The 25,725-nt window shown below is 51.3% G+C and overlaps 2 protein-coding genes across 2 annotated transcripts; both read right to left on the bottom strand.

Annotated features, from left to right (window-relative positions):
• Nucleotides 1-4,306: 4,306 nt before the first annotated feature.
• LOC136387759 (heat shock 70 kDa protein 1A-like) lies at nt 4,307-6,775 on the bottom strand. The gene has a single exon (XM_066359771.1). The coding sequence runs from the start codon at nt 6,545-6,547 to the stop codon at nt 4,628-4,630; it is 1,920 nt and encodes a 639-aa protein (XP_066215868.1). The 5' UTR covers nt 6,548-6,775; the 3' UTR covers nt 4,307-4,627.
• Nucleotides 6,776-23,171: 16,396 nt separating this feature from the next.
• On the bottom strand, nt 23,172-25,493 carry HSPA1A (heat shock protein family A (Hsp70) member 1A). Its single transcript, XM_066359770.1, has one exon. It carries the CDS (start codon nt 25,349-25,351, stop codon nt 23,432-23,434), a length of 1,920 nt encoding a protein of 639 aa, XP_066215867.1. The 5' UTR covers nt 25,352-25,493; the 3' UTR covers nt 23,172-23,431.
• Nucleotides 25,494-25,725: the final 232 nt, after the last annotated feature.

The raw sequence follows: 25,725 nt of genomic DNA, 5'->3' as shown, positions 1-25,725 counted from the left end.
GAGTAACCCCTTGCTGGAGCCAGCGACCTTGGGTCCAAGCTGGTGAGCCTTGCTCAAACCAGATGAACCCAGGCTCAAGCTGGCGACCTCGGGGTCTCGAACCTGGGTCCTTCCGAATCCCAGTCCGATGCTCTATCCACTGCGCCACCGCCTGGTCAGGCAAGACTGATTTTTGTTGTGGCTAATACAGTTCAATTATCTTTTTTTAAAATTATTTTTATTTTTTCATTTCAAAGAGAGAGAGAGAGAGAAGAGGGGGAGGAGCAGGAAGCATCAACTCTCATATGTGCCTTGACCAGGCAAGCCCAGGGTTTCAAACCGGGGACCTCAGTATTCCAGGTCAAGGCTTTATCCACTGCGCCACCACAGGTCAGGCAGTTCAACTATCTTGAAGGTGAACGTGCTTTTATAGGCTGGCCTAAAGCCCAAGGACCTCTTAGCTGCCCATTTCCAAACTTCCAGGGCAAGGTATACCTGTCCATTCCCTGGTATATGTACCATTCCCTGATACTGGATTTTTTTCAAAGGTAAACAGTGAAAGGTTTGCTGAGCTTTGAGTATACCTAAGCTCACAAAGTGCTTTTCTGGATTATTGATGCCTTTTTTTCTTACTGTTTAAGGGAAACTCATGGGACAAAATAACCTTTTTTTTTTCCTAATTGAATTTAGAGAGAGGTGAGGAGCAGGGAGGGGAGAGGAGGAGTGGAACGGGAAGCATCAAGTCATGGTTTACTGCTCACAAAAATTAGAGGACATTTCAAAATGAATATAAAGCAATAAAAAATACCATTTGTTTCTTCTTTTATTAAACAATTACTTCAGTAAAGCAAAGAGCAAGTCAAAGAAAGTTGTTCAATTATGCAAATGAGATGCAAAGCCAACTATTACTTCATTGGTGAAAATGCACCATACAAAAGGCTGAAAGTACTGGAGTGTCTCCTGTTCCCTGGTCCCCTGATTTTTGTGAGTAGTTGCTTCTCCTATGTGCCTTGACCTGGGAAGGTCTCTGGCTTGAGTGCAGAATCATAGACATGATCCCACGGTCGCTGGCTTGAGCCCAGTGGTCGCTGGCTTGAAACCCAAGGTCGCAAGCTTGAGCAAGAGATCACTGGCTCAGCTGGAGCCCCCAGTCAAGGCACTTATGAGAAAGCAGTCAACGAGCAAAGAAAGTGCCACAAGCAACTAAGAGTTGATGCTCAGCTCTGGCAAGTTGTCGCAGTGGATAGAGCATCAGTCCAGTGTATGGACTTCCTGGGTTCAGTTCCCATCAGGGCACACAAGAGAGGTACCCATCGGCCTCTTTCTTTCTCCCACTCCCCCTTCTCTCCCTCTTCCCCTCCCGTAGCCAGTGGCTTGGATGGATTGGTTCAATCAAGCTAGGGCCCGGGAGCTGAGGATGGGTTGGTCCCAGAGTCACCTCAGTATCCACTACTAAAAACAGCTCAGTTGATTCTAGCATCCCCCCAGACCCGGGGTGGGGAGGGGGAATGGTGTTTGCCACGTGGAGTGTATCTCCCCTCCTCTCACTTAAAAAAGAAAGATTTGATGCTTCTCATCTCTCTCCCTGTTTGCCTCTGTCTCCCTCTCTTTTTATTTTTATTCAGTTAGAGGCAGGGAGGCAGAGACAGACTCTGGCATGTGCTGGATGGACCAGGATCCACTCAGCAAGCCCAACAGGGGCCATGCTCAGCCCATCTGGGGCGTTGCCTGTTGCTCAGCAACCTAGCTCTTCTTGGTGCTTGAGGCAGAGGCCATGGAGCCATCCTTGGTAACCAGGATAAACTCGCTCCAATTGAACCATGGCTGCAGGAGGGGAAGATAGAGAATGGAGAGGGGAAGGGTGGAGAAGCAGATGGTCACCTCTCCTGTGTGCCCTGACAAGGAATTGAACCCAGGACATCCATATGCCAGGTGACACCCTACAACTGAGCCAACCGGACAGGGCCAGCCTCCCTCTGAAAAAATAAAAATTCTTCCAAGAATCCTGTGGTTATTATTTTTTATGTTAGCATTTCTTCATTTTTTTTAATGTATTCATTTTAGAGAGAAGAAAGAGACAGAAGGGTGGGAGGGAGGAGCAGAAGCATCAACTCACATAAATGCCTTAACCAGAAAGCCTGGGGCCTGGAAATGACATGACAACCTCAGCATTCTAGATCGATGCTTTATCCACTGCGCCACCACAGGACAGCACTCACTTATTTGAAACAATTCTCCTGTGGCTTCCACCTGTGGCTGTTGTTGCAAAGTGAATTTGCTCCAAGTTTCAGGATGTGTTATGTGTACAGAGATACAATGACATATTCTGAGGTTGCTTCCTAACTCACCACTTCTCCAAGAAGGGAGTCATGAACTTAATTGGCCCAGACTCAGGAATTCTCTTTCCTGCTGTTATACTGCTGCTGCTGCTGGAGATGGTGTTTCTATCCTCTCCCTAAGCTCTTATCGTTGTTCCTGCTGAGGCTGCCGCTGCCAGTGGGTCAGTCCTTTAATGCCTTTCCAGCCTTCAGGCTCCACTTACAGCAACGAGCCCCTTACCAACAGCTCCGGCTCCTGGAAGCACAGATACCTACCTGCTCCCTCCCCACCTGTCCCTCCAAAAATACAATCCGGAGCAGCCTGAGGTGCAGTGTCTCCTCCACTTCAGTCTCAGGGAAACTCAGCCACTCCCAGAGATTCTGAATTGGCACAAGGGAAGCCTGGAATCTGTATTACTTTTCTAGCTAGCCTTCCCAAATAATTTTAATAATGCCACGAGGTTGAAAAATCATAATTCGAATGGCTTGAAACAAAAGGATGTATTCCCTATACTGCATTCAGTGTAGTCTATAATTATAGATCTCATTACGGTTCATCTCATTATGGTCTTGTGAATAGAATAACACAGGCCTGTAAATGGCCCAGTAACCAAAGAACTCTTACCCTAGTCCTTTTCCTTTACAAGCCTTTGAGGAGGGCTTCCTGTCTGTTGTCATTCCTAAACTGCTTGATTCCACAGAGGGTAATGTATTGAAAGATATAACATCGGATTTAAATTTCTTAGATTTTGGAGTATCTCCAGACTGTTTCTGGCAGGGAGGGGGCTGGAATTCTCTCAGGCCAGAGGAAATGTTCCGGACATTAACTGTGAGCCAGGAAGAACCCCAGGTGAAGGGCTTTGTGGGAGGAAAGCCAACTTCCCTTACACCCCAGCTCTAAACTGAAGTTTTTATCTCCTTTCTGTATATTAAATTTGCTATTACTTTAAACTGCTATTCTTTTGAGACTATCTATAAAAAGGACAAAGAGGGTACCAATAAACACTGGGGTAAAAGCACTACTTAGAACGAGGCATGAACAACCCAAAGCCCACCGTGCTCAAGCAGTTTGGAAACAGACTGACCCCGAAACCACCACTTATGCTAATTGTGCCCTGGGTGTCCACGGCTCACAAACACTAGGGGATAATTTATAGCTTCATATTCATTGTGAAACATGCCCTAACGTTTGTGAACAGTATAGTTGAGGTCCCCACCTCCACACGCTCACCTATAGAAAACAGCTTTGGAATATCTGATGTGAACGGGATGTTAGGATGAGGATTACTGGGGGTTACTGGAGTGGTTCAAAGAAAACTGGTCCCCTGCGCATCCCACCCCTTTCTTACCACGCCTCCAAACTTGGGGCATCTCACTCCAGACTCTCACTTGAATAACAGCAGCAGCTAGGGTGACCATGCCTGAAAGTGTCATCGTATATAGCACAGTTCTATTCAAAATGATCTTAAAATTTTGGAAATAAGGCCATTTGGACAAAATAAAGCAACCAAAACCAAGAGGATAAATAATTGCACTTGATTGCCAAGTGGGATTTACAGAGCCGGAGTACGAATCTGCAGCTCGTTTCTGTTTTCTCAGCTCCTAACTGTAACCTCAACAGAAGAACGGATGGCTCACGGGCCAGAAGTGGGTGCTGAGGTGCTGTGCACACTTAACCGTCCGGGAAGAAGCACACAGAAACCCCTCAACGTGGCCTTTAAACCACAGCAGCCTCTCCTGCCCAAACCCCGTCTGCTGCCTCTGTCCCTACTGAGACAAGTGAAAACTACCACAGGCCCCACCCCAATCAAAGTGCTCCGTCACCTAGAATTTTGTTTGCTACCACGGATGTATTTTATCACCTAGAAATCCTCCCAACAAAAGCAGCCGTAGTCAAGGCTGCTAACAATTGCACCTGCCTTTAGAAGTACTGCCCCTTTCAAGCCACAGATGGAATTCAGACGTTTCAGAAGAGTCCACTAGCCCTCCCGAATAGAAACAGACACACATTCTTAACATTTTACTTTATTTTTCACTCATAATACACAAATTATGAAAAGTAAAAAAAATGCCATAACTTTTGGTGTGTTTAAAAAAAAAAAAGTGGTAGTGTACCTCATTTAAGAAAAATAACGAGACAATACTCTAAACTACAGAACATAATTGTTATGCAACAAGAAAAATAAAGATAAGCAAGCTAATTAGGCTACAAACTTTAAACTGAAAAACAGCAGAGAGCTGAAAGTAAAAAAAAATTTTTTTAAGCAATACAAAGGTCTTTGGGTGCCTTCCGTCTCAAAAACAAATACGAAAAAATAAGTAAGGACTTCCTAATCCACCTCCTCAATGGTGGGGCCGGAGCCTCCCTTCGGGGCCTGCGCCCCGAAGCCACCCGCCCCGGGCCCGCCCGCACCCTGGTACAGGCCGCTGATGACGGGGTTACACACCTGCTCCAGCTCCTTCCTCTTGTGCTCAAACTCCTCCTTCTCCGCCAGCGTGTTGGCGTCCAGCCAGGAAATCACCTCCTGGCACTTGTCCAGCACCCGCTTCTTGTCCGCCTCGCTGATCTTGCCCCGCAGCCCCTCGTCCTCCACCGCGCTCTTCATGTTGAAGGCGTACGACTCCAGCGCGTTCTTGGCCGCCACCCGCTCGCGCTGCACCTCGTCCTCCGCTTTGTAGCGCTCCGCCTCCTGCACCATGCGCTCGATCTCCTCCTTGCTCAGGCGGCCCTTGTCGTTGGTGATGGTGATCTTGTTGGCCTTGCCCGTGCTCTTGTCCAAGGCCGTGACGTTCAGGATGCCGTTGGCGTCGATGTCAAAGGTCACCTCGATCTGGGGCACGCCCCTGGGCGCCGGCGGGATGCCACTCAGCTCGAAGCGCCCCAGCAGGTTGTTGTCCTTGGTCATGGCCCTCTCGCCCTCGTACACCTGGATCAGCACCCCGGGCTGGTTGTCCGAGTAGGTGGTGAAGATCTGCGTCTGCTTCGTGGGGATGGTGGAGTTGCGCTTGATCAGGGCCGTCATCACGCCCCCGGCCGTCTCCAGACCCAGCGACAGGGGAGCCACGTCCAGCAGCAGCAGGTCCTGCACGTTCTCGGACTTGTCCCCCATCAGGATGGCCGCCTGCACCGCCGCCCCGTACGCCACCGCCTCGTCCGGGTTGATGCTCTTGTTGAGTTCGCGCCCGTTGAAGAAGTCCTGCAGCAGCTTCTGCACCTTGGGGATGCGCGTGGAGCCGCCCACCAGCACCAGGTCGTGGATCTGCGCCTTGTCCAGCTTGGCGTCGCGCAGGGCCTTCTCCACGGGCTCCAGGGTGCCCCGGAACAGGTCGGAGCACAGCTCCTCGAAGCGCGCCCGCGTGATGGACGTGTAGAAGTCGATGCCCTCGAACAGGGAGTCGATCTCCAGGCTGGCCTGCGTGCTGGACGACAGGGTCCTCTTGGCCCTCTCGCAGGCCGTGCGCAGCCGCCGCACGGCTCGCTTGTTCTGGCTGATGTCCTTCTTGTGCTTCCTCTTGAACTCCTCCACGAAGTGGCTCACCAGCCGGTTGTCAAAGTCCTCCCCTCCCAGGTGCGTGTCCCCGGCCGTGGCCTTCACCTCGAAGATGCCGTCGTCGATCGTCAGGATGGACACGTCGAACGTGCCCCCGCCCAGGTCGAAGATGAGCACGTTGCGCTCCCCCTTGCCCGTCCTGTCCAGCCCGTAGGCGATGGCGGCCGCCGTCGGCTCGTTGATGATCCTCAGCACGTTCAGCCCCGCGATCACCCCCGCGTCCTTGGTGGCCTGGCGCTGCGAGTCGTTGAAGTAGGCCGGCACGGTGATCACCGCGTTGGTCACCGGGTAGCCCAGGTACGCCTCGGCGATCTCCTTCATCTTGGTCAACACCATGGACGAGATCTCCTCGGGGTAGAACGCCTTGGTCTCCCCCTTGTAGCTCACCTGCACCTTGGGCTTGTCCGCGTCGCTGATCACCTGGAAAGGCCAGTGCTTCATGTCCGACTGCACCACCGCGTCGCCGAACTTGCGGCCGATCAGCCGCTTGGCGTCGAACACGGTGTTCTGCGGGTTCAGCGCCACCTGGTTCTTGGCCGCGTCCCCGATCAGCCGCTCCGTGTCGGTGAAGGCCACGTAGCTGGGGGTGGTGCGGTTGCCCTGGTCGTTGGCGATGATCTCCACCTTGCCGTGCTGGAACACCCCGACGCACGAGTAGGTGGTGCCCAGGTCGATGCCGATGGCCGTGCCTTTAGCCATGCCGCTGCCTTGTTCTCGCGCTGGGCGCTGAGAGGTTCGGGTCTTTTCTGAAAACCGCGGTCCGGGTCCGCGACGAGAACCTCGGTCTTTTCCAAAGCAGGAGACGGAACACCGGGGCCGCAGAAGTTTTTCCTCGGCAACTCGGATGCGCGGAGGTTGCGTTCACAAACAATACGCATACACGAAGGGAGAACGTCAGTCCAAGAAGCTGGACCGTTGTGGGTACCGGAGGCGGCCCTTATTTAATCTTCTTCACCGAGTCCCGCCTCTTCCCCGCTGGCCCAATCCCCGCGCTCGCCGAGGCGGCGGGTCGGGAATGTTCTCCGGGAAACACTGTGCGTCCTCCCCGCCAGGCTTTCTCAGACCAATCAGCACACTGGGTGCCGCCCCTCCCAGAACTCTCCAGACTTTTCTTGGCTCCCGGGGAGGGGCTGGAGTCGGAAGGGGCGGAGGGCCGCCGGGAAGGCGGGGTTTAGACTCTACGCCCCGCCCCCCGTGTCAGTTCCCCGCGACGCGGGCTCCAGCTACCCAGTGGAAATCGACCCAGAAGGGGCAGCTCTTGGCTCCAACGTAGATCTGGGGCGATGAGGGGTCCTGAGGCTGAAACTACTGATTTGATTTAACGTTGAAATTTCCTGAATTTCTTGAAGAGGGTGGGGCGTGTGAGACGAAGAGACTCCGATTGGACCTGGGCGCTGACGGACACGGCTCGTTGGGGCCGCTCGCCGAGGGTCCCCGCCGCCCGGGCTGCCCGAGGATCCCTTTGGCTGTCGGTGGCGTTTCCCGGCTTCTTTTTAAAACGGGAAGCAGTGAAGAGATCATGCACTATGGTTCTTGACATCCTGTTTAACCCTCATGGACTATCTAGGAATGGGGATGCGGAGGGATCTGAATTTTGAGTAAGAAAAGCAATCAGGTAGACAGGCGGTCCTTAAACTGGAAGAAGGAAGGAGCTGGGTGGGGGGTCAGGGAGGGGACGAAGGGACGGAGCCGGGGGACGGGGCGCCCCTGCCTGCTCCCAGTCGCTCCCTTTGCCTCGGGGTGGCTCCTGCGTGAGGAAGAGAACAGTTTTCCGTGAACCTTGGCCTTTTGGCCTTTTGGCCTTCGCGATGCTTCCGGGTGGAGTAGGGAAAGGGTTAACCACATGGTCCCGAATGTGGCATTCTGCCCTGTTCCTGCAACCCCTGGGATCCCCGCCATTTATTATTATTTTTTAATTTTTTAAACTTACTGATTTTAGCTCTAGAGAGAGACACACAGGAACGTGGAACTGTCCCTGTATGTGCCCTAATCAACTGGCAACTTCTGCGATTTGGGCGGATGCTCCAACTAGCCGAGCTATCGGACCGCCCGGGACTTGCAACTACTTCTTTGAGAGGGACGGCGGGAAGAAGCGGGAAGCATGAATAGTAGCTGCCTCCCCGATCTGCCTCGACCGGCAAACCTCAGTGTTCCAGGTCCACCTTTGACCCACTGTGCCACCGCGGGTCAGGTCCCCTCACCACTGCTTTAAAATAAATGTGATGGAATGGTGAGTCAGCCAGGGAGGGGCCCAGACATTGTTCTTTTCTAACAGCCTCATGGCACTGCTGGTTGGCAGGTGGCCCGTTTTAAGCAAACAACCCCAGAGTCACTGTAAGGTTGGAAGGGTTGGTGAGAACCAAGTTGTAGTTCCAGCTGATCTGAAACTTCAGCTTATTTGTATTACACATAATTCACCCACTTGCTTATTTTAATCTACATTCCAACTCACTGCGCATTACCTGCAGACTGTTTTAAATACAACCACACTTGGTAACTTAATTTTTACCGTTTTCCTTCATCCTTTTGGGCAGGCAAGACCCCTTCTCAGGAGCTTGAAGTAAAAATATGAGGGACATTAAAGCAAAAATAAGGGGTTAATAATGCAGGAAAAAGACTTGGTGCTATATCCACCTTTGGTTTTTAAGCTGAATGTAGGGGGATTACATTGGTTAATAATACATAGGTTTCCCACTGCCAGGTAGCTCAGCCGCTTAGAGCACTGTCCTGGTACACCAAGGTGGCAGGTTCCACCCGGTCAGGGCACAACCAAGAATCAACCAATGATGCATAAATAAGTGGAAAAACATCAGATTGGTCTCTCTCTCTCTCTCTCTCTCTTCCCAACACACACACACACCTTCTTCCCTCCCTCTCATTTTTTTATTTTATTTTATTTATTGATTTGAGAGAGAGAGAGAAGATGGGGGAAGGGAGCAACACATAGTAGTTGCTTCTGGTATGTGCCTTGACCAGGCAAGCTGCAGGGTCAAACCAGGGACCTCAGTATTCCAGGTCGGTGTTCTATCCACTGCAGCACCACAGGTCAGGCTATAATTGATTTTAGAAAGAAAGGAAAGGAGAGAAAGAAACATGGAACTGTTGTTCCACTTTTTTTATACATTCATTGTGTGATTCTTATGTGTGCCCTGCCCGGGATCAAATTCCCAGCCTGGGTGTTATTAGCACATGCTTGCAGGCCAGGGCAGGTATAGCATTTTATTTCACCTCCTTAATCTAATCAAACCAGTTAAACTTTAGAAATTTTCTATTTCTTTATACCATCTGGCTGGGAGTTCCCCAAACTTCCATTTTAGCCGCCCAGTGAATAAACACTTATAGACTCCTTTAACCTCCATCCCCTCCTCCACGCTTCCTGACCACCAGCAGCTACCCACAGCATTGGATTCTTCTCTCCTTCTTGCAGTGCACATGGGCACTTTAAAATTTTTTTAAAAGACTTTATTCATTTTAGAGGGAAGAGAGAGAGAGAAGAGAGAAGGGGGAAGGAGCAGGAGGAATCAGCCCCCACATGTGCCTGGATCAGGCAAGCCCAGGCGTCTGAACTGGTGGCCTCAGCGTTCCAGGACGCTTGATCCACTGCGTGGCCACAGGCCAGGCTCCACCTGTGCAATTTGGACTGCTTCTCTGTTGGCTGGAAGCAAAGGACATTGCTGTGTCCACTGTCTGGCCAGTAAACATGGTGATAGTGGCTCAAATCTGACTCCCATACTTCTGGGGTAGCAGAGAAAGATCCCCCAGGAATGCTGGTCTTCATGAATCAGACAGTCAACTACACACTACAGCTTAACTACTGTTCGAGTTAAGTCTCTTTAGATTGGTCTGGAAACCTAAGCACCTATATTTGTTTTCCGTTTCCTGACAAGAACAGGATCTCCCTGATTTAGTCTTTCATTTTACACTGAGGTACCCAAAGCAGAAACTTAATCATAGGTTTAATAAGTGTGTAAGGTGACTATAAGAACCCCTAGGGAGCCTGACCAGGTGGTGGCTCAGTGGATGGAGCGTCGGACTGGGATGCGAAAGAACCCAGGTTCGAGACCCCGAGGTCGCCAGCTTGAGTGTGGGCCCATCTGGGTTGAGCAAAAAACCAACCAAACAAAAAACTCTCCAGCTTGGACCCAAGGTTGCTGGCTCGAGCAAGGGGTTACTCAGTCTGCAGAAGGGCCCATGTCAAGGCACATATGAGAAAGCAATCAAGGAACAACTAAGAAGTCCCAACGAAAAACTGATGATTGATGCTTCTCATCTCTCTCCGTTCCTGTCTATCTGTCCCTGTCTATCCCTTTCTCTGTAAAAAATAAATTTTTTAAAAAAAATTAAAAAAAAAAAAAAGAATCCCAAGGGATGTTGCAGAACTAGGACTTTATTAATTTGGGGATTTAGTTTGTGATGTAATAAACGTCCACACCAGCAGAAAGTTTTCAGTTTTTTCAATTTAAAAAATTTTATTTTTCCAAGAGAGAGGAGGGGAGATAGACAGACTCCCACATGTGCCCCGACCGGGATCCACCCGGCCATCCCCATCTGGGGCTGATGCTCTGTCCATCTGGGACCAGGCTCGCAACTGAGCTGTTTTTAGTGCCTGATGCCGGGGCTCCATGGAGCCATCCTCAGTGCCAATGGACAGTGCGCTCAGAACCAATCAAGCCATGGCTCTGGGAAGAGAAAAGAGAGAGAGAGTTGAGGAAGGATGGAGAGGCAGAGGGTCACTTCTCCTTTGTGCCCTGACCAGAGGCGGATTAAGGTCAGTTGAGGCCCTGGCATAAAAGAAAATATTTGCCCTCCCCCCTTTAAAAAAGAGAGAGAGACAGGGAAAATAAAAATAGATGTTAACTGTATTTTTTTTTTTTTTGTATTTTTCTGAAGTTGGAAATGGGGAGGCAGACAGCATCCCCCATGCGCCCAACTGGGATCCACCCGTCATGCCCACCAGGGGGCGATGCTCTGCCCATCCAGGGTGTCGCTCTGTTGTGACCAGAGCCATTCTAGCACCTGAGGCAGAGACCATGGAGCCATGCCCAGCGCCCGGGCCATTTTGCTCCAATGGAGCCTTGCTGCGGGAGGGGAAGAGAGAGACAGAGAGGAAGGAGAGGGGGAGGGGTGGAGAAGCAGATGGGTGCTTCTCCTGTGTGCCCTGGCCGGGAATCGAACCCAGGACTTTGTGTGCCCTGGCCGGGAATCGAACCCGGGACTTCCGCACGCCAGGCCAACGCTCTACCACTGAGCCAACCTGCCAGGGCCCCATATTTTTAAATAAATAAAAAATGTTATGTACTGTTAATGTTAAAATTGCACATATGAGCCTGGCCTGTGGTGGCGCAGTGGATAAACCTTCAGCCTGGAATGCTAAGGTTGCCAGTTCAAAACCCTGAGCTTCCCTGGTCAAGGCACATACAACAAGCAAGCAATGAACAACTAACATGAAGGAACTATGAGTTGATACTTCCCATTCCATGTTCCCCTTTCTCTCCTGTCTCTGTAAAATCAATAAAGTATTTTTTTTAAAAAAAATCGCACATATGAAACCAAACTTGGGGTCACTAGAAAAGTGTATAAAGTTGGGGTTTTGCGGGGCCCTTCAGAAGTCGGGGCCCTTCAGAAGTCAGGGCCAGGATGCATGCCCCGTGTAGCCACCGTTAAATCCGCCTCTGGCCCTGATCGGAAATCAAACCCAGCATTTCCATATGCTGGACCAATGCTCTACCACTGATCCAACTGACCAGGGCCCAGAAAGTCTTTATGAGTTTATATGAGCCAAACTGATGACATATGTTGGGGTGTAAGATTGCAAATGCTCTGGAGAATAGCAGTTTTGCAGCATATATGATATATTAGAATCAAAGGAGTCCCGGGTTCAATTCCTGGTCAAGGCACACAGGAAAAGTGGCCATCTGCTTCTCTACTCCTGCCCCTTACTCTCTTCTCTCTCTTCCTCGCCTGCAGCCATGGCTCGATTGCTTCCAGCATATCGGCCCCAGGCGCTGAGGATGGCACTGTGGATCCTCCACCTCAGGTGCTAAAAATAGCTCAGTTGCGAGCATGGCCCTAGATGGTATTTTCCCCACCAAGGAAGAAGGAAGGAGCGTAGCCACAAAGTGTGGAATAGTAAAAGCTTTTATTTAGTATAGCGCATCCTGCCCAACGAAGTTCTCTGGTCCCGGGGACAGAGGCTAGGGAAGTCACATGGGGTGATTCGTGTGGGAGATATTTAAAGGGTTTTTAGGATGGTTGAGCTAATATGACGTAGTGAAATCTCACTGGCTGACAGTTGCTCCCTTTCCACGGACTCCTGGGAAGTTTCCTCCAGCATATGAGTGTGGGCGATCCCAGCTAAAGTTCCCGGGTCTGGGTTCCTCTTGTGATTTTCCCCCATTGCTGACCACCCCACAGGCAGAGCATCGGCCCCACACAGGGTAGCTGGGTGGATCTCAGTCGAGGTGAATGCGGGAGTCTGTCTCTGTCCCCATCCTCTCTTTGGAAAAGAGAATCAAAGGAATCAAAGGAGACGACCTAAAAAAGATGCATGGAAACCAGTGGTGGTAAAGTAAGGAGACAGGACAAAGCATGGGGTGAGGGAGAAGCAAAATGGAACTTGGGGTGGTGAACACACAATACCATATACATATAATGTATTATAGAATAGTATACCTGAAACCTATATCATTTTATTAACCAATGTTACCCCTTAAATTAAAAAAAAAGGCAAAATGGAGAAACAGATAGTTTTACATTGGTGGGTACTGGATAGTTAACATTACCGCACATAGAGATGGTATGGGAATCAAGATCACAATGAGGGATTCTCTGGTCTCATGCTCTAGTAACCTTGTGCTCTGATGTGTGTGTGTGTGTGTGGGGGGGGGGGGGGTTGCGACTTCCAGGGCTAGGAAAAGAAAATCACTGACATTTCAAAGGTATGTCAGCTTAGATGTATAAGAACAGTGGACAGAGCTCACTTAAGGTGGAGACTGGCATTTGCTAAGAAAGCTATCGGCTGAGACATGACTACCCACTATGACCTGCCCAGTTGGGAATTTCTGATCACACCATCTTGTGGGGTTCCTTTGGTCATTAAGCTTGTCAGGCCTGGCATGGCGCCCCCCGGAGCATGTCAGGCTTAGTGCATAGCCCCTTTTTCCTTTTCTTTTTTTATTCAGTAAGAGGAGGGGAGGCAGAGACACTCCTGCAGGCACCCTGACTGGGTTCCACATGGCAAGCCCACTAGGGGTGATGTTCTCTGCCCTTCTGGGGTGTTGCTCTGTTGCTCAGCAACTGAGCTCTTCTTAGCGCGTGAGGTTGAGGCCATGTTGCCATCCTCAGTGCCCAGGACCAACTCGCTCCAATGGAGCCATGGCTGCAGGAGCGGAAAAGAGAGAGAGAGAGAAGCAAGAGGGGCAGTGGTGGAGAAGCAGATGGGCTCTTCTGTGTGCTCTGACCGGGAATCAAACCCAGGACATCCACACGCCAGGACAACGCTCTATCCACTGGACTACCTGGCCCCAGCTACAGGCAAGCTATTTTTTTTAAATGAGAGAGAGAGAGAAAGAGAGAGAGGTGAGAAGCATCAACTTATAGTTGTGTCACCTTGGTTGTTCATTGATTGCTTTCTCATATGTGCCTTGACCACAGGGCTTCAGCAGCAGACTGAATAACCCTTTGCCCAAGCCAACAACCTTGGGTCCAAGCTGGTGAGCTTTTTTTTTTTTTTTTTTTTTTTTTTTGTTCAAGCTAGATGAGTCTGCGCTCAAGCTGGCAACCTCAGGGTCTCGAACCTGGGTCCTTCCGCATCCCAGTCTGATGCTCTATCCACTGCGTCACCGCTTGGTCATGCATTTATTTATTTATTTATTTTAAACAGAGACAGAGAGAGTGATAGACAAGGACAGACAAAGAGGAACAGAACAGAGAGATGAGAAGCATCAATCATTAGTTTTTCGTTGTGACACCTTAGTTGTTCATTGATTGCTTCCTCATATGTGCCTTGACCGTGGGGCTACAGCAGAGCGAGTGACCCCTTGCTTGAGCCAGCCACCTTGGGTCCAAGCTGGTGAGCTTTGCTCAAACCAGATGAGCCTGTGCTCAAGCTGGTGACCTCAAGGTCTCGAACCTGGGTCCTCAGCATCCCAGTCTGATGCTCTATCCACTGAGCCATCACCTGGTCAGGCAGAGCCAAGCATTTTTAATGCAAAAAGTGGAAAAAGCTTCAATGACTTGGGAACTCTGTGGATTTCAGGCAGCATGGGGGTGGGAGGAACCTGGGTAAGGGAAGAAGTGAGTTTGCATCCAGAATATAGTTCCCGTTTAAGCTGTTTCCTTAATAATGGCGCACTTGTGCCTGACCTGTGGTGGCCCAGTGGATGAAGTGTCCACCTGGAATGCTGAGGTGGCCAATTGGAAACCCTGGGCATGCCCTGTCAAGGCACGCATGGGAAGCACCTACAAGTTGATGCTTCCTGCTCCTCCAGCACCCTCTCTCTCTCCCCCCAACTCTAAAATGAATAAATAAAATCTAAGAAAATATTGATATAATAATCAATAATGGAATACTTGTATGTTAACTAAACTATACAAGACTATATCTCTAAAGTAGAATTAACTACTGTCATAGGATGGCAGCCACAGGATCGGTGGGATTATAAGGCCTTGGTTTAGTGGCGGTGACAGTACTGCATACTTGCTGCCTTCTCCCCTGTGTTGGGGTCGGTACTCTCCCGTCTGACCTCTCCATCATTGGTACTGAGGGGCTTTCAAAGCTGGGTACTACTAGCACTATGGCATTCCCTTTGGTTTAGGGTAGAAACCACTTTAGGTTTTCTAGGTAGAGGACATTCAGCCGAACCTTGTCACTTTCAAAGAGGAGCGCAACGGGTCAGCGACGTGGTTTAGTCACACAGGTAATTATAGAACCAGTGATCAACCTACAGCCCTCATACTTCCCAGCTGGAATCCTCCCAATGGTGTCATTCTCTAAAAAGGGCCACAAACGAAGGGAGTGAAAAGTGATGATCAGAGATGTGCCCCCCAGCGGCACCATGGGGCTGCGTGACCAGCCAGGTCTCCCCCCCTGCAGCCGCCGCCGCTGCCGCCGCCGCCACCGGGGGTGCGGGACCACCACCACCACTACCAGGGCCCCCAGCTCCCACCCTTCCAGCTTCCCCCAAGCCCCGCCCCCCCCAAAACGGACTGCTGGGTTGGAACGAGGGGAAGGAAACGGGGTGTGGAATGGCAGGTGGCGCGGGGGTCACCGAGCCTTCTAGATATTAACGGTAGAGCTGTTACCAGGCTTGATGTTCTATGATGAGTCTCCGAGCTACAGTGTTTTGCGTGGGGCAGTTTGTTTGAGGCGTGTTCTCGGTCAGTCTCCACCTTCGAGCCTAGAAAACTCCAGAAGGTTCTGGGCAGAGCACGAACCCGGAGGCAGCCTGAGCCAAACAAGACCCCGGCGCAGAGGGGCGGGGCCGAAACCACTGAAGGGGGGGGCTAACGGGGGCGTGGTTTGGGGCCAGGAGGGGCGGGGCCTGACCGTGTCCGGGGTTCCGGGGCCTGGAGGGGGCGGGGGCTGGGCCCCCTGGGGCCTTGCGGGGACGGGGTCTGACCACGACCGGGGGCCTGGGGGTTTAACCACAGCTGGGGGCCTAGGGGTCTGACTACGGCTGGGGACTTGGGATGGCCGCTGAGGGTCCTGGCGGCCTCGGGCGATATGTATTGCTTGTTTTCAAAACGTGATTAGAGGAGGAAAAAAACAAAAAAGACCTTTAAATTTTCTCGCACTGGCTAATGTAACTCGTACAACTGAGCCAGAGGAATCGGGAGGCCTAGCGGAGAAGGGACGGCCCCTCAGCCCCCCCGGGAACGCACCAGGCTGAGGTTCGGATGGGCGACCGGTGGGGACCTCGTGGCTTCTCCCTGCCGCCACCTCGCTCCCTCGTCCCTCTCATCGGGCCCTTGGGAGGGGTCAAGAGGTCGTAGACCCTCGGGAGTGATTCTCGTCTTCGGGACTCCGCAGTGTTCCCAGCTGTGGGTCGGCCCCTTGTCGCCCCCTCGAGACCGCTCCTCTGGTTCTGGACCGGGCTGGCGGGGCCGGTCCTCCTGGGTCCCAAGCTGGCTCCCCGCCCCAGTCCCTTTAATGAGCGGTGCTAGGAGGAGGGACCCACGGTTGCGGTTGCGGTTCCCACTGAACTGCACCGGATACCTTGAAGGGATGACCCGAGGGGCCTTATTGAGGGTGATCGATTAGTGTGAAGGATGATAGTTACCGGTCCTTATACCTAATGATCGCCACCTTAAAAGTCGCCAATAGCCCTGGCCGGTTGGCTCAGCGGTAGAGCGTCGGCCTAGCGTGCGGAGGACCCGGGTTCGATTCCCGGCCAGGGCACACAGGAGAAGCGCCCATTTGCTTCTCCACCCCTCCGCCGCGCTTTCCTCTCTGTCTCTCTCTTCCCCTCCCGCAGCCAAGGCTCCATTGGAGCAAAGATGGCCCGGGCGCTGGAGATGGCTCTGTGGCCTCTGCCCCAGGCGCTAGAGTGGCTCTGACCGCAATATGGCGACGCCCAGGAGGGGCAGAGCATCGCCCCCTGGGGGGCAGAGCGTTGCCCCTGGTGGGCGTGCCGGGTGGATCCCGGTCGGGCGCATGCGGGAGTCTGTCTGACTGTCTCTCCCTGTTTCCAGCTTCAGAAAAATGAAAAAAAAAAAAAAGTCGCCAATATTGGCTCTGCACCTGAAATAACCCCATTTCTTTTAACCAAGAATCCAACTTCTCTCACATTTGTCAAGGAACTTTTTGTGTTGTTTGGTATCGTTTCTGCACTTTTGATGACAAAACCGTGTTAAAACTAACAATAGCTATGTAGGTTAGTAATAAGGCAATACCTGAGGTTAAAAAGGCCATGAGCCTGGCCTGTGATGGTGCGATGGATGGAGCATGGACCAGGAATGTTAAGGTCCCCCGTGCTCCTTCAAGGCACATAGGACAAGCAACAGTGAACAACTAAACTGAAGCAACTAAGAGTTGATACTTCTCAATCTCCTCCAACTCCTCTCTATGTAAAATCAATACAGTCTTTTAAAAAGCCCCATAGCCTGACCAGGCAGTGACCCAGTGGATAGAGCAGGGGTAGTCAACCTTTTTATACCTACCACCCACCTACTTTTGTATCTGTGTTAGTAGTAAGATTTTCTAACTGCCCACCACAGTAATGGTGACTTATAAAGTAGGGAAGTAACTTTACTTTATAAAATTTATAAAGTAGAGTTACAGCAAGTTAAAGCATGTAATAACAACTACTTACCAAGTACTTTATGTTGGATTTTTGCTAAGTTTGGCAGAATAAATCTTTATAAAACAACTTAATATAGTTAATTCTATCGTTTTATTTATACTTTGGTTGCTACGTTACCACCCACCATGAAAGCTGGAATGCCCGCTAGTGGGCGGTAGGGACCAGGTTGACTACCACCGGGAGAGAGCATTGGACTGGGAATCGGAGGACCCAGATTTGACCCTGGGGACACTGGCTGAGTGTGGGCTCATCTGGTTTGAGCAAGGCTCTCCAGCTTGAGCCCAAGGTCGCTGCCTTGAGCAAGGGGTCATTCAGTCCGCTGTAGCTCTCTCCCCACCCCCCAACCCCCCACCACTATCTAAGCACATATGAGAAATCAATGAACAACTAAGGTACCACAACGAAGGATTGATGCTTCTCATCTCTCTCCCTTCCTGTCTGTCTGTACCCTTCTCTGTCTCTCTGTCACAAACACACACAACACACAAAAACAAAAAAACCCCGTGAACCCTGCCTGATGGCTCTGTTGGTTAGAGCATCATCTTGAAGTGCAGAGGTTGCCAGTTCAATCCCAGTCAAAGCACAGACAGGTATGGATTGATGTTCCTGTTCTTCCTGTCTCTAAAATCAATAAAAAAAGGAAAGAAAGCCCTGTGAAATGAGCCTTGTTAGCACAGCTGCCTACCTTCTGAGGGCTGGTATAGGGAGATAGGTGGGATTGGTATCAGGGATGCTACTCAATTTTTCCTTTTTCTTTTTTTCTCTATTTTTCTGGAGAAGCGGGGAGACAGAGAGACAGACTCCAGCATGCTTCCGACTGGGATCCACCCGGAATGCCCACCAGAGGGTGATACTCTGCCCATCTAGGCCATTGCCCTGTTGCAACCAGAGCCATTCTAGTGCCTGTGGCGGAGGCCAAGGAGCCATCCTCAGCGCCCGGGCCAACTTTGCTCCACTGGAGACTTGGCTGCTGAAGGATAAGGAAGAGATAGAGAGAATGAAGAGGGGTAAGGGTGGAGAAGCAGATGGGAGCTTCTCCTGTGTGCCCTGGCCGGGAATCGAACCCGGGACTTCTGCACGCCAGGCCGACGCTCCACCACTGAGCCAACCAGCCAGGGCAGCTCCTCAGTTTTTAGAAATTGTTCCAACAGCCTGAGCTGTGGTGGCACAGTGGATAAAGCATCCAGGGCTTCCCTGGTCCAGCCACAGACCCAAGAGCTGATGCTTCCAACTCCTCCACCCCTGCACTTTCATTCCTTTCTTTCTCTCTCCTCTCTAAAAAACCCAATAAAATATATTTTTTAAAAATTGTTCCATCACTTGCAGTTACTTTTTTCTTGAGGCAGCGCCCCTCCCACAGACTTCCATCCCTAACCATCACTCCTCCTGGGTGGTACTGCATTCTCTCTGCTAGTTCTGCAGTGCTCTCAGCCTGATCTTCCTGAGCTGGCAGAGTGACTATTTTCAAAGTGCTCTGTGCAAGGAAACGCAGGCAATGACATTTTATATTTCTTTTTTTAAGAAGAGGAGGGGAGATAGTGACACAGATTCCTGCATGCACTGAGAGAGACCAACAGAGATTCCCAGAGATCCACCTGGCAACCTGTCTGGAGCCAATGCTCAACAGAGCTAGTTTTAGTACCTGAGGCTGACACTGGGACCAATGGAGTTATTCTCAACGCACACCTGAGGCCTACACTGGAACCACTGGCTGAGGGAGGAGAAGAGAGAGAAGGAAGAGAGGGAGGAGAAGAGAAGCAGATAGTCACTTCTCCTGTGCGCCCTGATCAGGAATCAAACCTGGGAAATCCATATGCCTGGGCGATGCTCTATCCACTGATAAACCGGCCAGGGCACATTTTATATTTCTTTCTTTCTTTTTTTTTTTTTGTGTGTGGCAGAGACAGAGAGTCAGTGAGAGGGAAGACAGACAGGAAGGGAGAGAGATGAGAAACATCAATTCTTCGTTGCAGTTCCTTAGTTGTCCATTGATTGATTTCTCATATGTGCCTAACCCAGGGGCTACAGCAGAGCGAGTGACCCCTTGCTCGAGCCAGTGACCTTGGGCTCAAGCTGGTGAGCCTTGCTCAAACCCGATGAGCCCGCGTTCATGGTGGCGACTTCGAGGTCTCAAACCAGGGTCCGCCACATCCCAGTCTGACACTCTATCCACTGCGCAACCGTCTGGTCAGGCTATATTTCTTAATAGTATATCTAGTCAATAACCTTACTGATCTAGCAATTGGAACTATTTTTTCCAAGGTTATTTTAGATCCCCTAAGTTCTATTTCTTTTCTTTAACGATTTTATTTATTGACTTGAGAGAGAGGAGAGAGAGAAGGGGGAGTGGGAAGTATCAACTCGTAGTAGTTGCTTCACATCTGTGCCTTGCCCAGGCAAGCCCAGGGTTTCAGACCAGTGACGACCGCAGCCCTCCAGGTCGACGCTTTATCCACTCCCCCAGCTCAGGCTCTTTCTTTTTTTATTTTTTTCACAAATATTTATTAGCATTCATTTTTTCCGTTACTTTCTTTTTTAAATGTTTATTGTATTGTTTTAGAAAGAGAGAAAGGAAGGGAGAGAGACACAAGGACATCAATCTGCTCCTGTATGTGCCCTGACCACGGATCGAACTCGCAACCTCTGTACTTTGGGACAGTGCTCTAACCAACTGAGCTACACAGCCAGGGCATTTCTTTTTTAATTTTTCTTAAGACTTTATTTATTCATTTTAGAGAGAAGTGAGACAGGGCAGAGGGGAGAGAGAAAATGAAGGGGGGAGGAACAGGAAGCATGAACTCCCATATGTGCCTTAACCAGGTAAACCCAGAGCCTTGAACCAGCAACCTCAGCGTTCCAGGTTGATGCTTTATCCACTGTGCCATCACAGGTCAGGCGGTTATTTTTTTTTTTATTTTATTTATTCATTTTTAGAGAGGAGAGAGAGACAGAGGGAGAGAGAGGAGAGAAAGACAGAGAGAAGGGGGGAGGAGCTGGAAGCATCAACTCCCCTATGTGCCTTGACCAGGCAAGCCCAGGGTCAGGCGGCTATTTCTTAATAAAGAATTGGTAGGTCCTGGCCAATCTCCATCCTTTTCCACCTCCCCTCCCCCCTCCCCCCCCCAGTAGTGACAGTGACTGCTGGCTTGCAGAGTCACTGTTATCAGCAGGTGACTGCTGGTCCTGCAGCTCGAAGGGTCCTGTAGCAAATGCACAGCCCAGTGAAGACTGATTTTTGTTGTGGCTAAATCCACTATGCTACAGTTCAACTATCTTGAAGGTGACACGTGCTTTTATAAGCTGACCTGAAGCCCAAGGACCTCTTAGCTGTCCATTTCCAAACTTCCAGGGCAAGGTATACCTGTATGTACCATTCCCTGATACTGGGTTTTCTTCAAAGCTAAACAGTGAAAGGTTTGCTGAGCTTTGAGGTATACATAAGCTCACAAAGTGCTTCTGGAATATTGATGCTTTTTTTTTTTTTACTGTTTAAGTGAAATTTATGGGACAAAATAACCTTTTATTTTCTAATTGGATTTAGTGAGAGTTGAGCAGGTAAGCATCAACTCACGGTTTACTGCTCACAAAAATTAGGGGATATTTCAAAATATATATGAAGCGAAAAGAAAACAGCATTTTTTTCCTTTTATTAAACAGAGAACATCAGAAAAGCAAACGGCAAGTCAAAGAAAGTTGTTCAGTTATGCAAATGAGATGCAAAGCCAACTATTACTTCATTGGTGAAAATGCACCATATAAAAGGCTGGAAGTACTGGAGTGTCTCATGTTCCCTGGTCCCCTAATGTTTGTGAGTAGTTGCTTCTCCTATGTGCCTTGACCTGGGAAGCCCAGAGTTTTGAACCAGCAACCTCAGCATTCCAGGTTGACATTTTATCCACTGTGTCACGACAGGTCAGGCAAAATAACCATTTCTAATTGTTCAATTGAGTGGTACCTAGTACATTTATAGTGCTGTATTGCTATCACCTGGATCTAGTTTTGAAACATCTTTTTTTTTTTTTTTTTCCTGAAGCTGGAAACGGGGAGAGACAGTCAGACAGACTCCCGCATGCGCCCGACCGGGATCCACCCGGCACGCCCACCAGGGGCGATGCTCTGCCCACCAGGGGGCGATGCTCTGCCCCTCCGGGGCATCGCTCTGCTGTGACCAGAGCCACCCTAGCGCCTGGGGCAGAGGCCAAGGAGCCATCCCCAGCGCCCGGGCCATCTTTGCTCCAATGGAGCCTTGGCTGCGGGAGGGGAAGAGAGAGACAGAGAGGAAGGAGGGGGTGGGGGTGGAGAAGCAAATGGGCGCTTCTCCTGTGTGCCCTGGCCGGGAATTGAACCCGGGTCCCCCGCACACCAGGCCGACGCTCTACCGCTGAGCCAACCGGCCAGGGCCTGAAACATCTTTTAACCTAATTTTTTTGTGTGTATGAGTGGAGAGATGAGGAGGAAGGGAGAGGAAGGGAGAGGGAGATAAATGAGGGGAGAAACACTCATTTGTTGGTTCCTTTTATGTGCACTGACCTGGGATCGAACTAGCAACCTTGGTGTTTCCAGACCAAGCTCTAACCAACTGATCTAACCTGCCTAGGCCAATGCAGTTGATTTTTAAAGGAGCTCATCCCTCAAGTCTTGAGGATCTTTCTGGGTCTTAATTTTCTTTTTAATGTTTATAGTTGACTTTAGGGAGAGACAGAGGAAGGGAGAGAGACAAGAACATCAATCTCTTCCCCATATGTGCCCTGACCTGGGATCGAACCAGCAACTTCTGGGCCACCTCTGCGCTTCAGGATGCTCTAGCCAACGAATCCATCCCCTTTCCGGGCCTTTCCTGACAAGGAGAATGTGGAAGGGGTTACTTCTAGGATGCTAGCAGCTTGGGCATGAAGCATCACCAAGGAAAAGCAGGCTTTAACAGGTCCTCCCGAGACAGGGCTGCAAGTTTTTCCCCTCCCTTCTAAATGAAATAGACCTTTGTCATCAATCCTATTGGTTATTTGACATAACAGAGTAAAGGCACTGCCTGTGAAACCTACACTCGAGACAGAACCCAGAACCAGGCACGCACAGACGCACCTTGTGGACTTGGGGGTCGCATGGCAAAACCCTGTAACACCAGAGTTGGTGTCAAGGTTCAACATCTTAGTGAACTGGACTTTACTTGCACCTTTAAATAATTTTAGGGAAGCCAAGTACCTTTAAATCTCCCCATATGCTCACCTGTGAAGGTCAAACACTACTTCAACTCAAGCGTGGTGGAGTAAGGGTTAATAAATACGTAAGAGGGCTCAGCATGGTACTTAAACACAAGAGCAGCAACAAACCACTGGAGTCCTTCTGCTGGGGCATCAAATTCTCAATGACACCCCCCTGAAGTGCTAGTGGGGCATTTAAAATGTAGTTAACTAATAGAAATGTGGCATTTCGATCTCAGCATCCTTTCGTAAATAAGAATTATAGGCTGAGGGATTAGCCAAACTCTGTCATTTTAAAATAGGAGAAGTGGAGACCAGGGGCTAATGCACTTGGGCATAAGTCAGCAAACCACTGCTTGAACTCACGTCTCACTGCTGATTTAGGCCTCACGTTCTCTTTCAGGTTGAATCCAGATTCAACATCATGCCTTTATCAGGTGTACTTACAGAAACTAGCAGCCATTACCTTCCTAGTTAACTGCCTCTCCTTTGCCCGTTTCTCCAGGAACAACCCCAAGTCCCGTTTGAGGCCACGCTTGCACAGGGGTGAATCCCCTGACCCACCCTGAGACAACCCTGTTAGCACGGCCCTTACTTTCAGGACCCACACACCCAACCCACTGTAAACAAGCAGAGTTGTTTTTCTGCAAGTCTCAAAGAATACCATTCCCTAAAACAAAGAAATCACAATCCAGTAACAGTCTTCTTTCTCAGATTCAAAACCTTTCCAAAGAGGCAAATTCCCCCTGACTTGAGATACTCTAAGAAACTGGTGGAGGCCATTCTGACTTCAAAATGAAGAGGCAGATGTGACATCACTCAACTTATTTTGACTTTATTTACTCCAAACTTTTAAAAAGAAAAAAACAACCGAGTTTGGTATGAGTATTACAAAAAAAGGAAATAAAAGAGGGCAGTAGAAACTCATCTGCACAATTATAGTCAGGAGAAAAAAACAGCAAGTTATTTCACTAAACATGGAGTTCAACTTTGCAAACCACTTGCAAAATTGAGAGCTGATGAAACGTACATACATAAAATAGCAAGCCAACAAATATGAGAAATCTGGGAAAGGCGTCCTAATCCACCTCCTCAATGGTGGGGCCGGAGCCTCCCTTCGGGGCCTGCGCCCCGAAGCCACCCGCCCCGGGCCCGCCCGCACCCTGGTACAGGCCGCTGATGACGGGGTTACACACCTGCTCCAGCTCCTTCCTCTTGTGCTCAAACTCCTCCTTCTCCGCCAGCGTGTTGGCGTCCAGCCAGGAAATCACCTCCTGGCACTTGTCCAGCACCCGCTTCTTGTCCGCCTCGCTGATCTTGCCCCGCAGCCCCTCGTCCTCCACCGCGCTCTTCATGTTGAAGGCGTACGACTCCAGCGCGTTCTTGGCCGCCACCCGCTCGCGCTGCACCTCGTCCTCTGCTTTGTAGCGCTCCGCCTCCTGCACCATGCGCTCGATCTCCTCCTTGCTCAGGCGGCCCTTGTCGTTGGTGATGGTGATCTTGTTGGCCTTGCCCGTGCTCTTGTCCAAGGCCGTGACGTTCAGGATGCCGTTGGCGTCGATGTCAAAGGTCACCTCGATCTGGGGCACGCCCCTGGGCGCCGGCGGGATGCCACTCAGCTCGAAGCGCCCCAGCAGGTTGTTGTCCTTGGTCATGGCCCTCTCGCCCTCGTACACCTGGATCAGCACCCCGGGCTGGTTGTCCGAGTAGGTGGTGAAGATCTGCGTCTGCTTCGTGGGGATGGTGGAGTTGCGCTTGATCAGGGCCGTCATCACGCCCCCGGCCGTCTCCAGACCCAGCGACAGGGGAGCCACGTCCAGCAGCAGCAGGTCCTGCACGTTCTCGGACTTGTCCCCCATCAGGATGGCGGCCTGCACCGCCGCCCCATACGCCACCGCCTCGTCCGGGTTGATGCTCTTGTTGAGTTCGCGCCCGTTGAAGAAGTCCTGCAGCAGCTTCTGCACCTTGGGGATGCGCGTGGAGCCGCCCACCAGCACCAGGTCGTGGATCTGCGCCTTGTCCAGCTTGGCGTCGCGCAGGGCCTTCTCCACGGGCTCCAGGGTGCCCCGGAACAGGTCGGAGCACAGCTCCTCGAAGCGCGCCCGCGTGATGGACGTGTAGAAGTCGATGCCCTCGAACAGGGAGTCGATCTCCAGGCTGGCCTGCGTGCTGGACGACAGGGTCCTCTTGGCCCTCTCGCAGGCCGTGCGCAGCCGCCGCACGGCTCGCTTGTTCTGGCTGATGTCCTTCTTGTGCTTCCTCTTGAACTCCTCCACGAAGTGGTTCACCAGCCGGTTGTCAAAGTCCTCCCCTCCCAGGTGCGTGTCGCCGGCCGTGGCCTTCACCTCGAAGATGCCGTCGTCGATCGTCAGGATGGACACGTCGAACGTGCCCCCGCCCAGGTCGAAGATGAGCACGTTGCGCTCCCCCTTGCCCGTCCTGTCCAGCCCGTAGGCGATGGCGGCCGCCGTCGGCTCGTTGATGATCCTCAGCACGTTCAGCCCCGCGATCACCCCCGCGTCCTTGGTGGCCTGGCGCTGCGAGTCGTTGAAGTAGGCCGGCACGGTGATCACCGCGTTGGTCACCGGGTAGCCCAGGTACGCCTCGGCGATCTCCTTCATCTTGGTCAACACCATGGACGAGATCTCCTCGGGGTAGAACGCCTTGGTCTCCCCCTTGTAGCTCACCTGCACCTTGGGCTTGTCCGCGTCGCTGATCACCTGGAAAGGCCAGTGCTTCATGTCCGACTGCACCACCGCGTCGCCGAACTTGCGGCCGATCAGCCGCTTGGCGTCGAACACGGTGTTCTGCGGGTTCAGCGCCACCTGGTTCTTGGCCGCGTCCCCGATCAGCCGCTCCGTGTCGGTGAAGGCCACGTAGCTGGGTGTGGTGCGGTTGCCCTGGTCGTTGGCGATGATCTCCACCTTGCCGTGCTGGAACACCCCGACGCACGAGTAGGTGGTGCCCAGGTCGATGCCGATGGCCGTGGTTTTAGCCATGCCGCTGCCTTGTTCTCGCGCCGGGCGCTGAAGGTTCGGGTCTCTTCTGAAAACCTCGGTCCTTTCCGAAGCAGGAGACGGAACGCCGGGATAGCAGAAGTTTGTCCTCGGAGGCTCGGATCCGCGGCGGTTGCGTCCACGAACAATAGGCTGACAAAAACAGAGCAAAGATCACTCTAGGAGGCTGGGTTGCTGTGTGTAGTCGCGGCTGATTGCATTTATATTTCTTCACCTAGTCCCGCCTCTTCCCCGCTCCCCCAATCCTCGCGCTAGGCGGGGCGGCGAGTCGGGAATGTTCTCGGGGGTTCGCTGTGCGTCCTGCCCCCCGGGCTTTCTCAGACCAATCAGCGTCCTTGGTCCCGTTTCTCCCAGAA

The sequence above is a fragment of the Saccopteryx leptura genome, chromosome 1 (genome assembly GCF_036850995.1).
Source record: "Saccopteryx leptura isolate mSacLep1 chromosome 1, mSacLep1_pri_phased_curated, whole genome shotgun sequence".
NCBI classification, from domain to species: domain Eukaryota; kingdom Metazoa; phylum Chordata; class Mammalia; order Chiroptera; family Emballonuridae; genus Saccopteryx; species Saccopteryx leptura.
Note: the sequence above shows the minus strand (reverse complement) of the source record. Positions and strands in the feature narration are given on the sequence as shown.

What these genes read in the sequence shown, in the direction of transcription:
- LOC136387759 (XM_066359771.1), bottom strand. Translation starts at nt 6,547, where the DNA reads ATGGCTAAAGGCACGGCCATCGGCATCGACCTGGGCACCACCTACTCG.
- HSPA1A (XM_066359770.1), bottom strand. Translation starts at nt 25,351, where the DNA reads ATGGCTAAAACCACGGCCATCGGCATCGACCTGGGCACCACCTACTCG.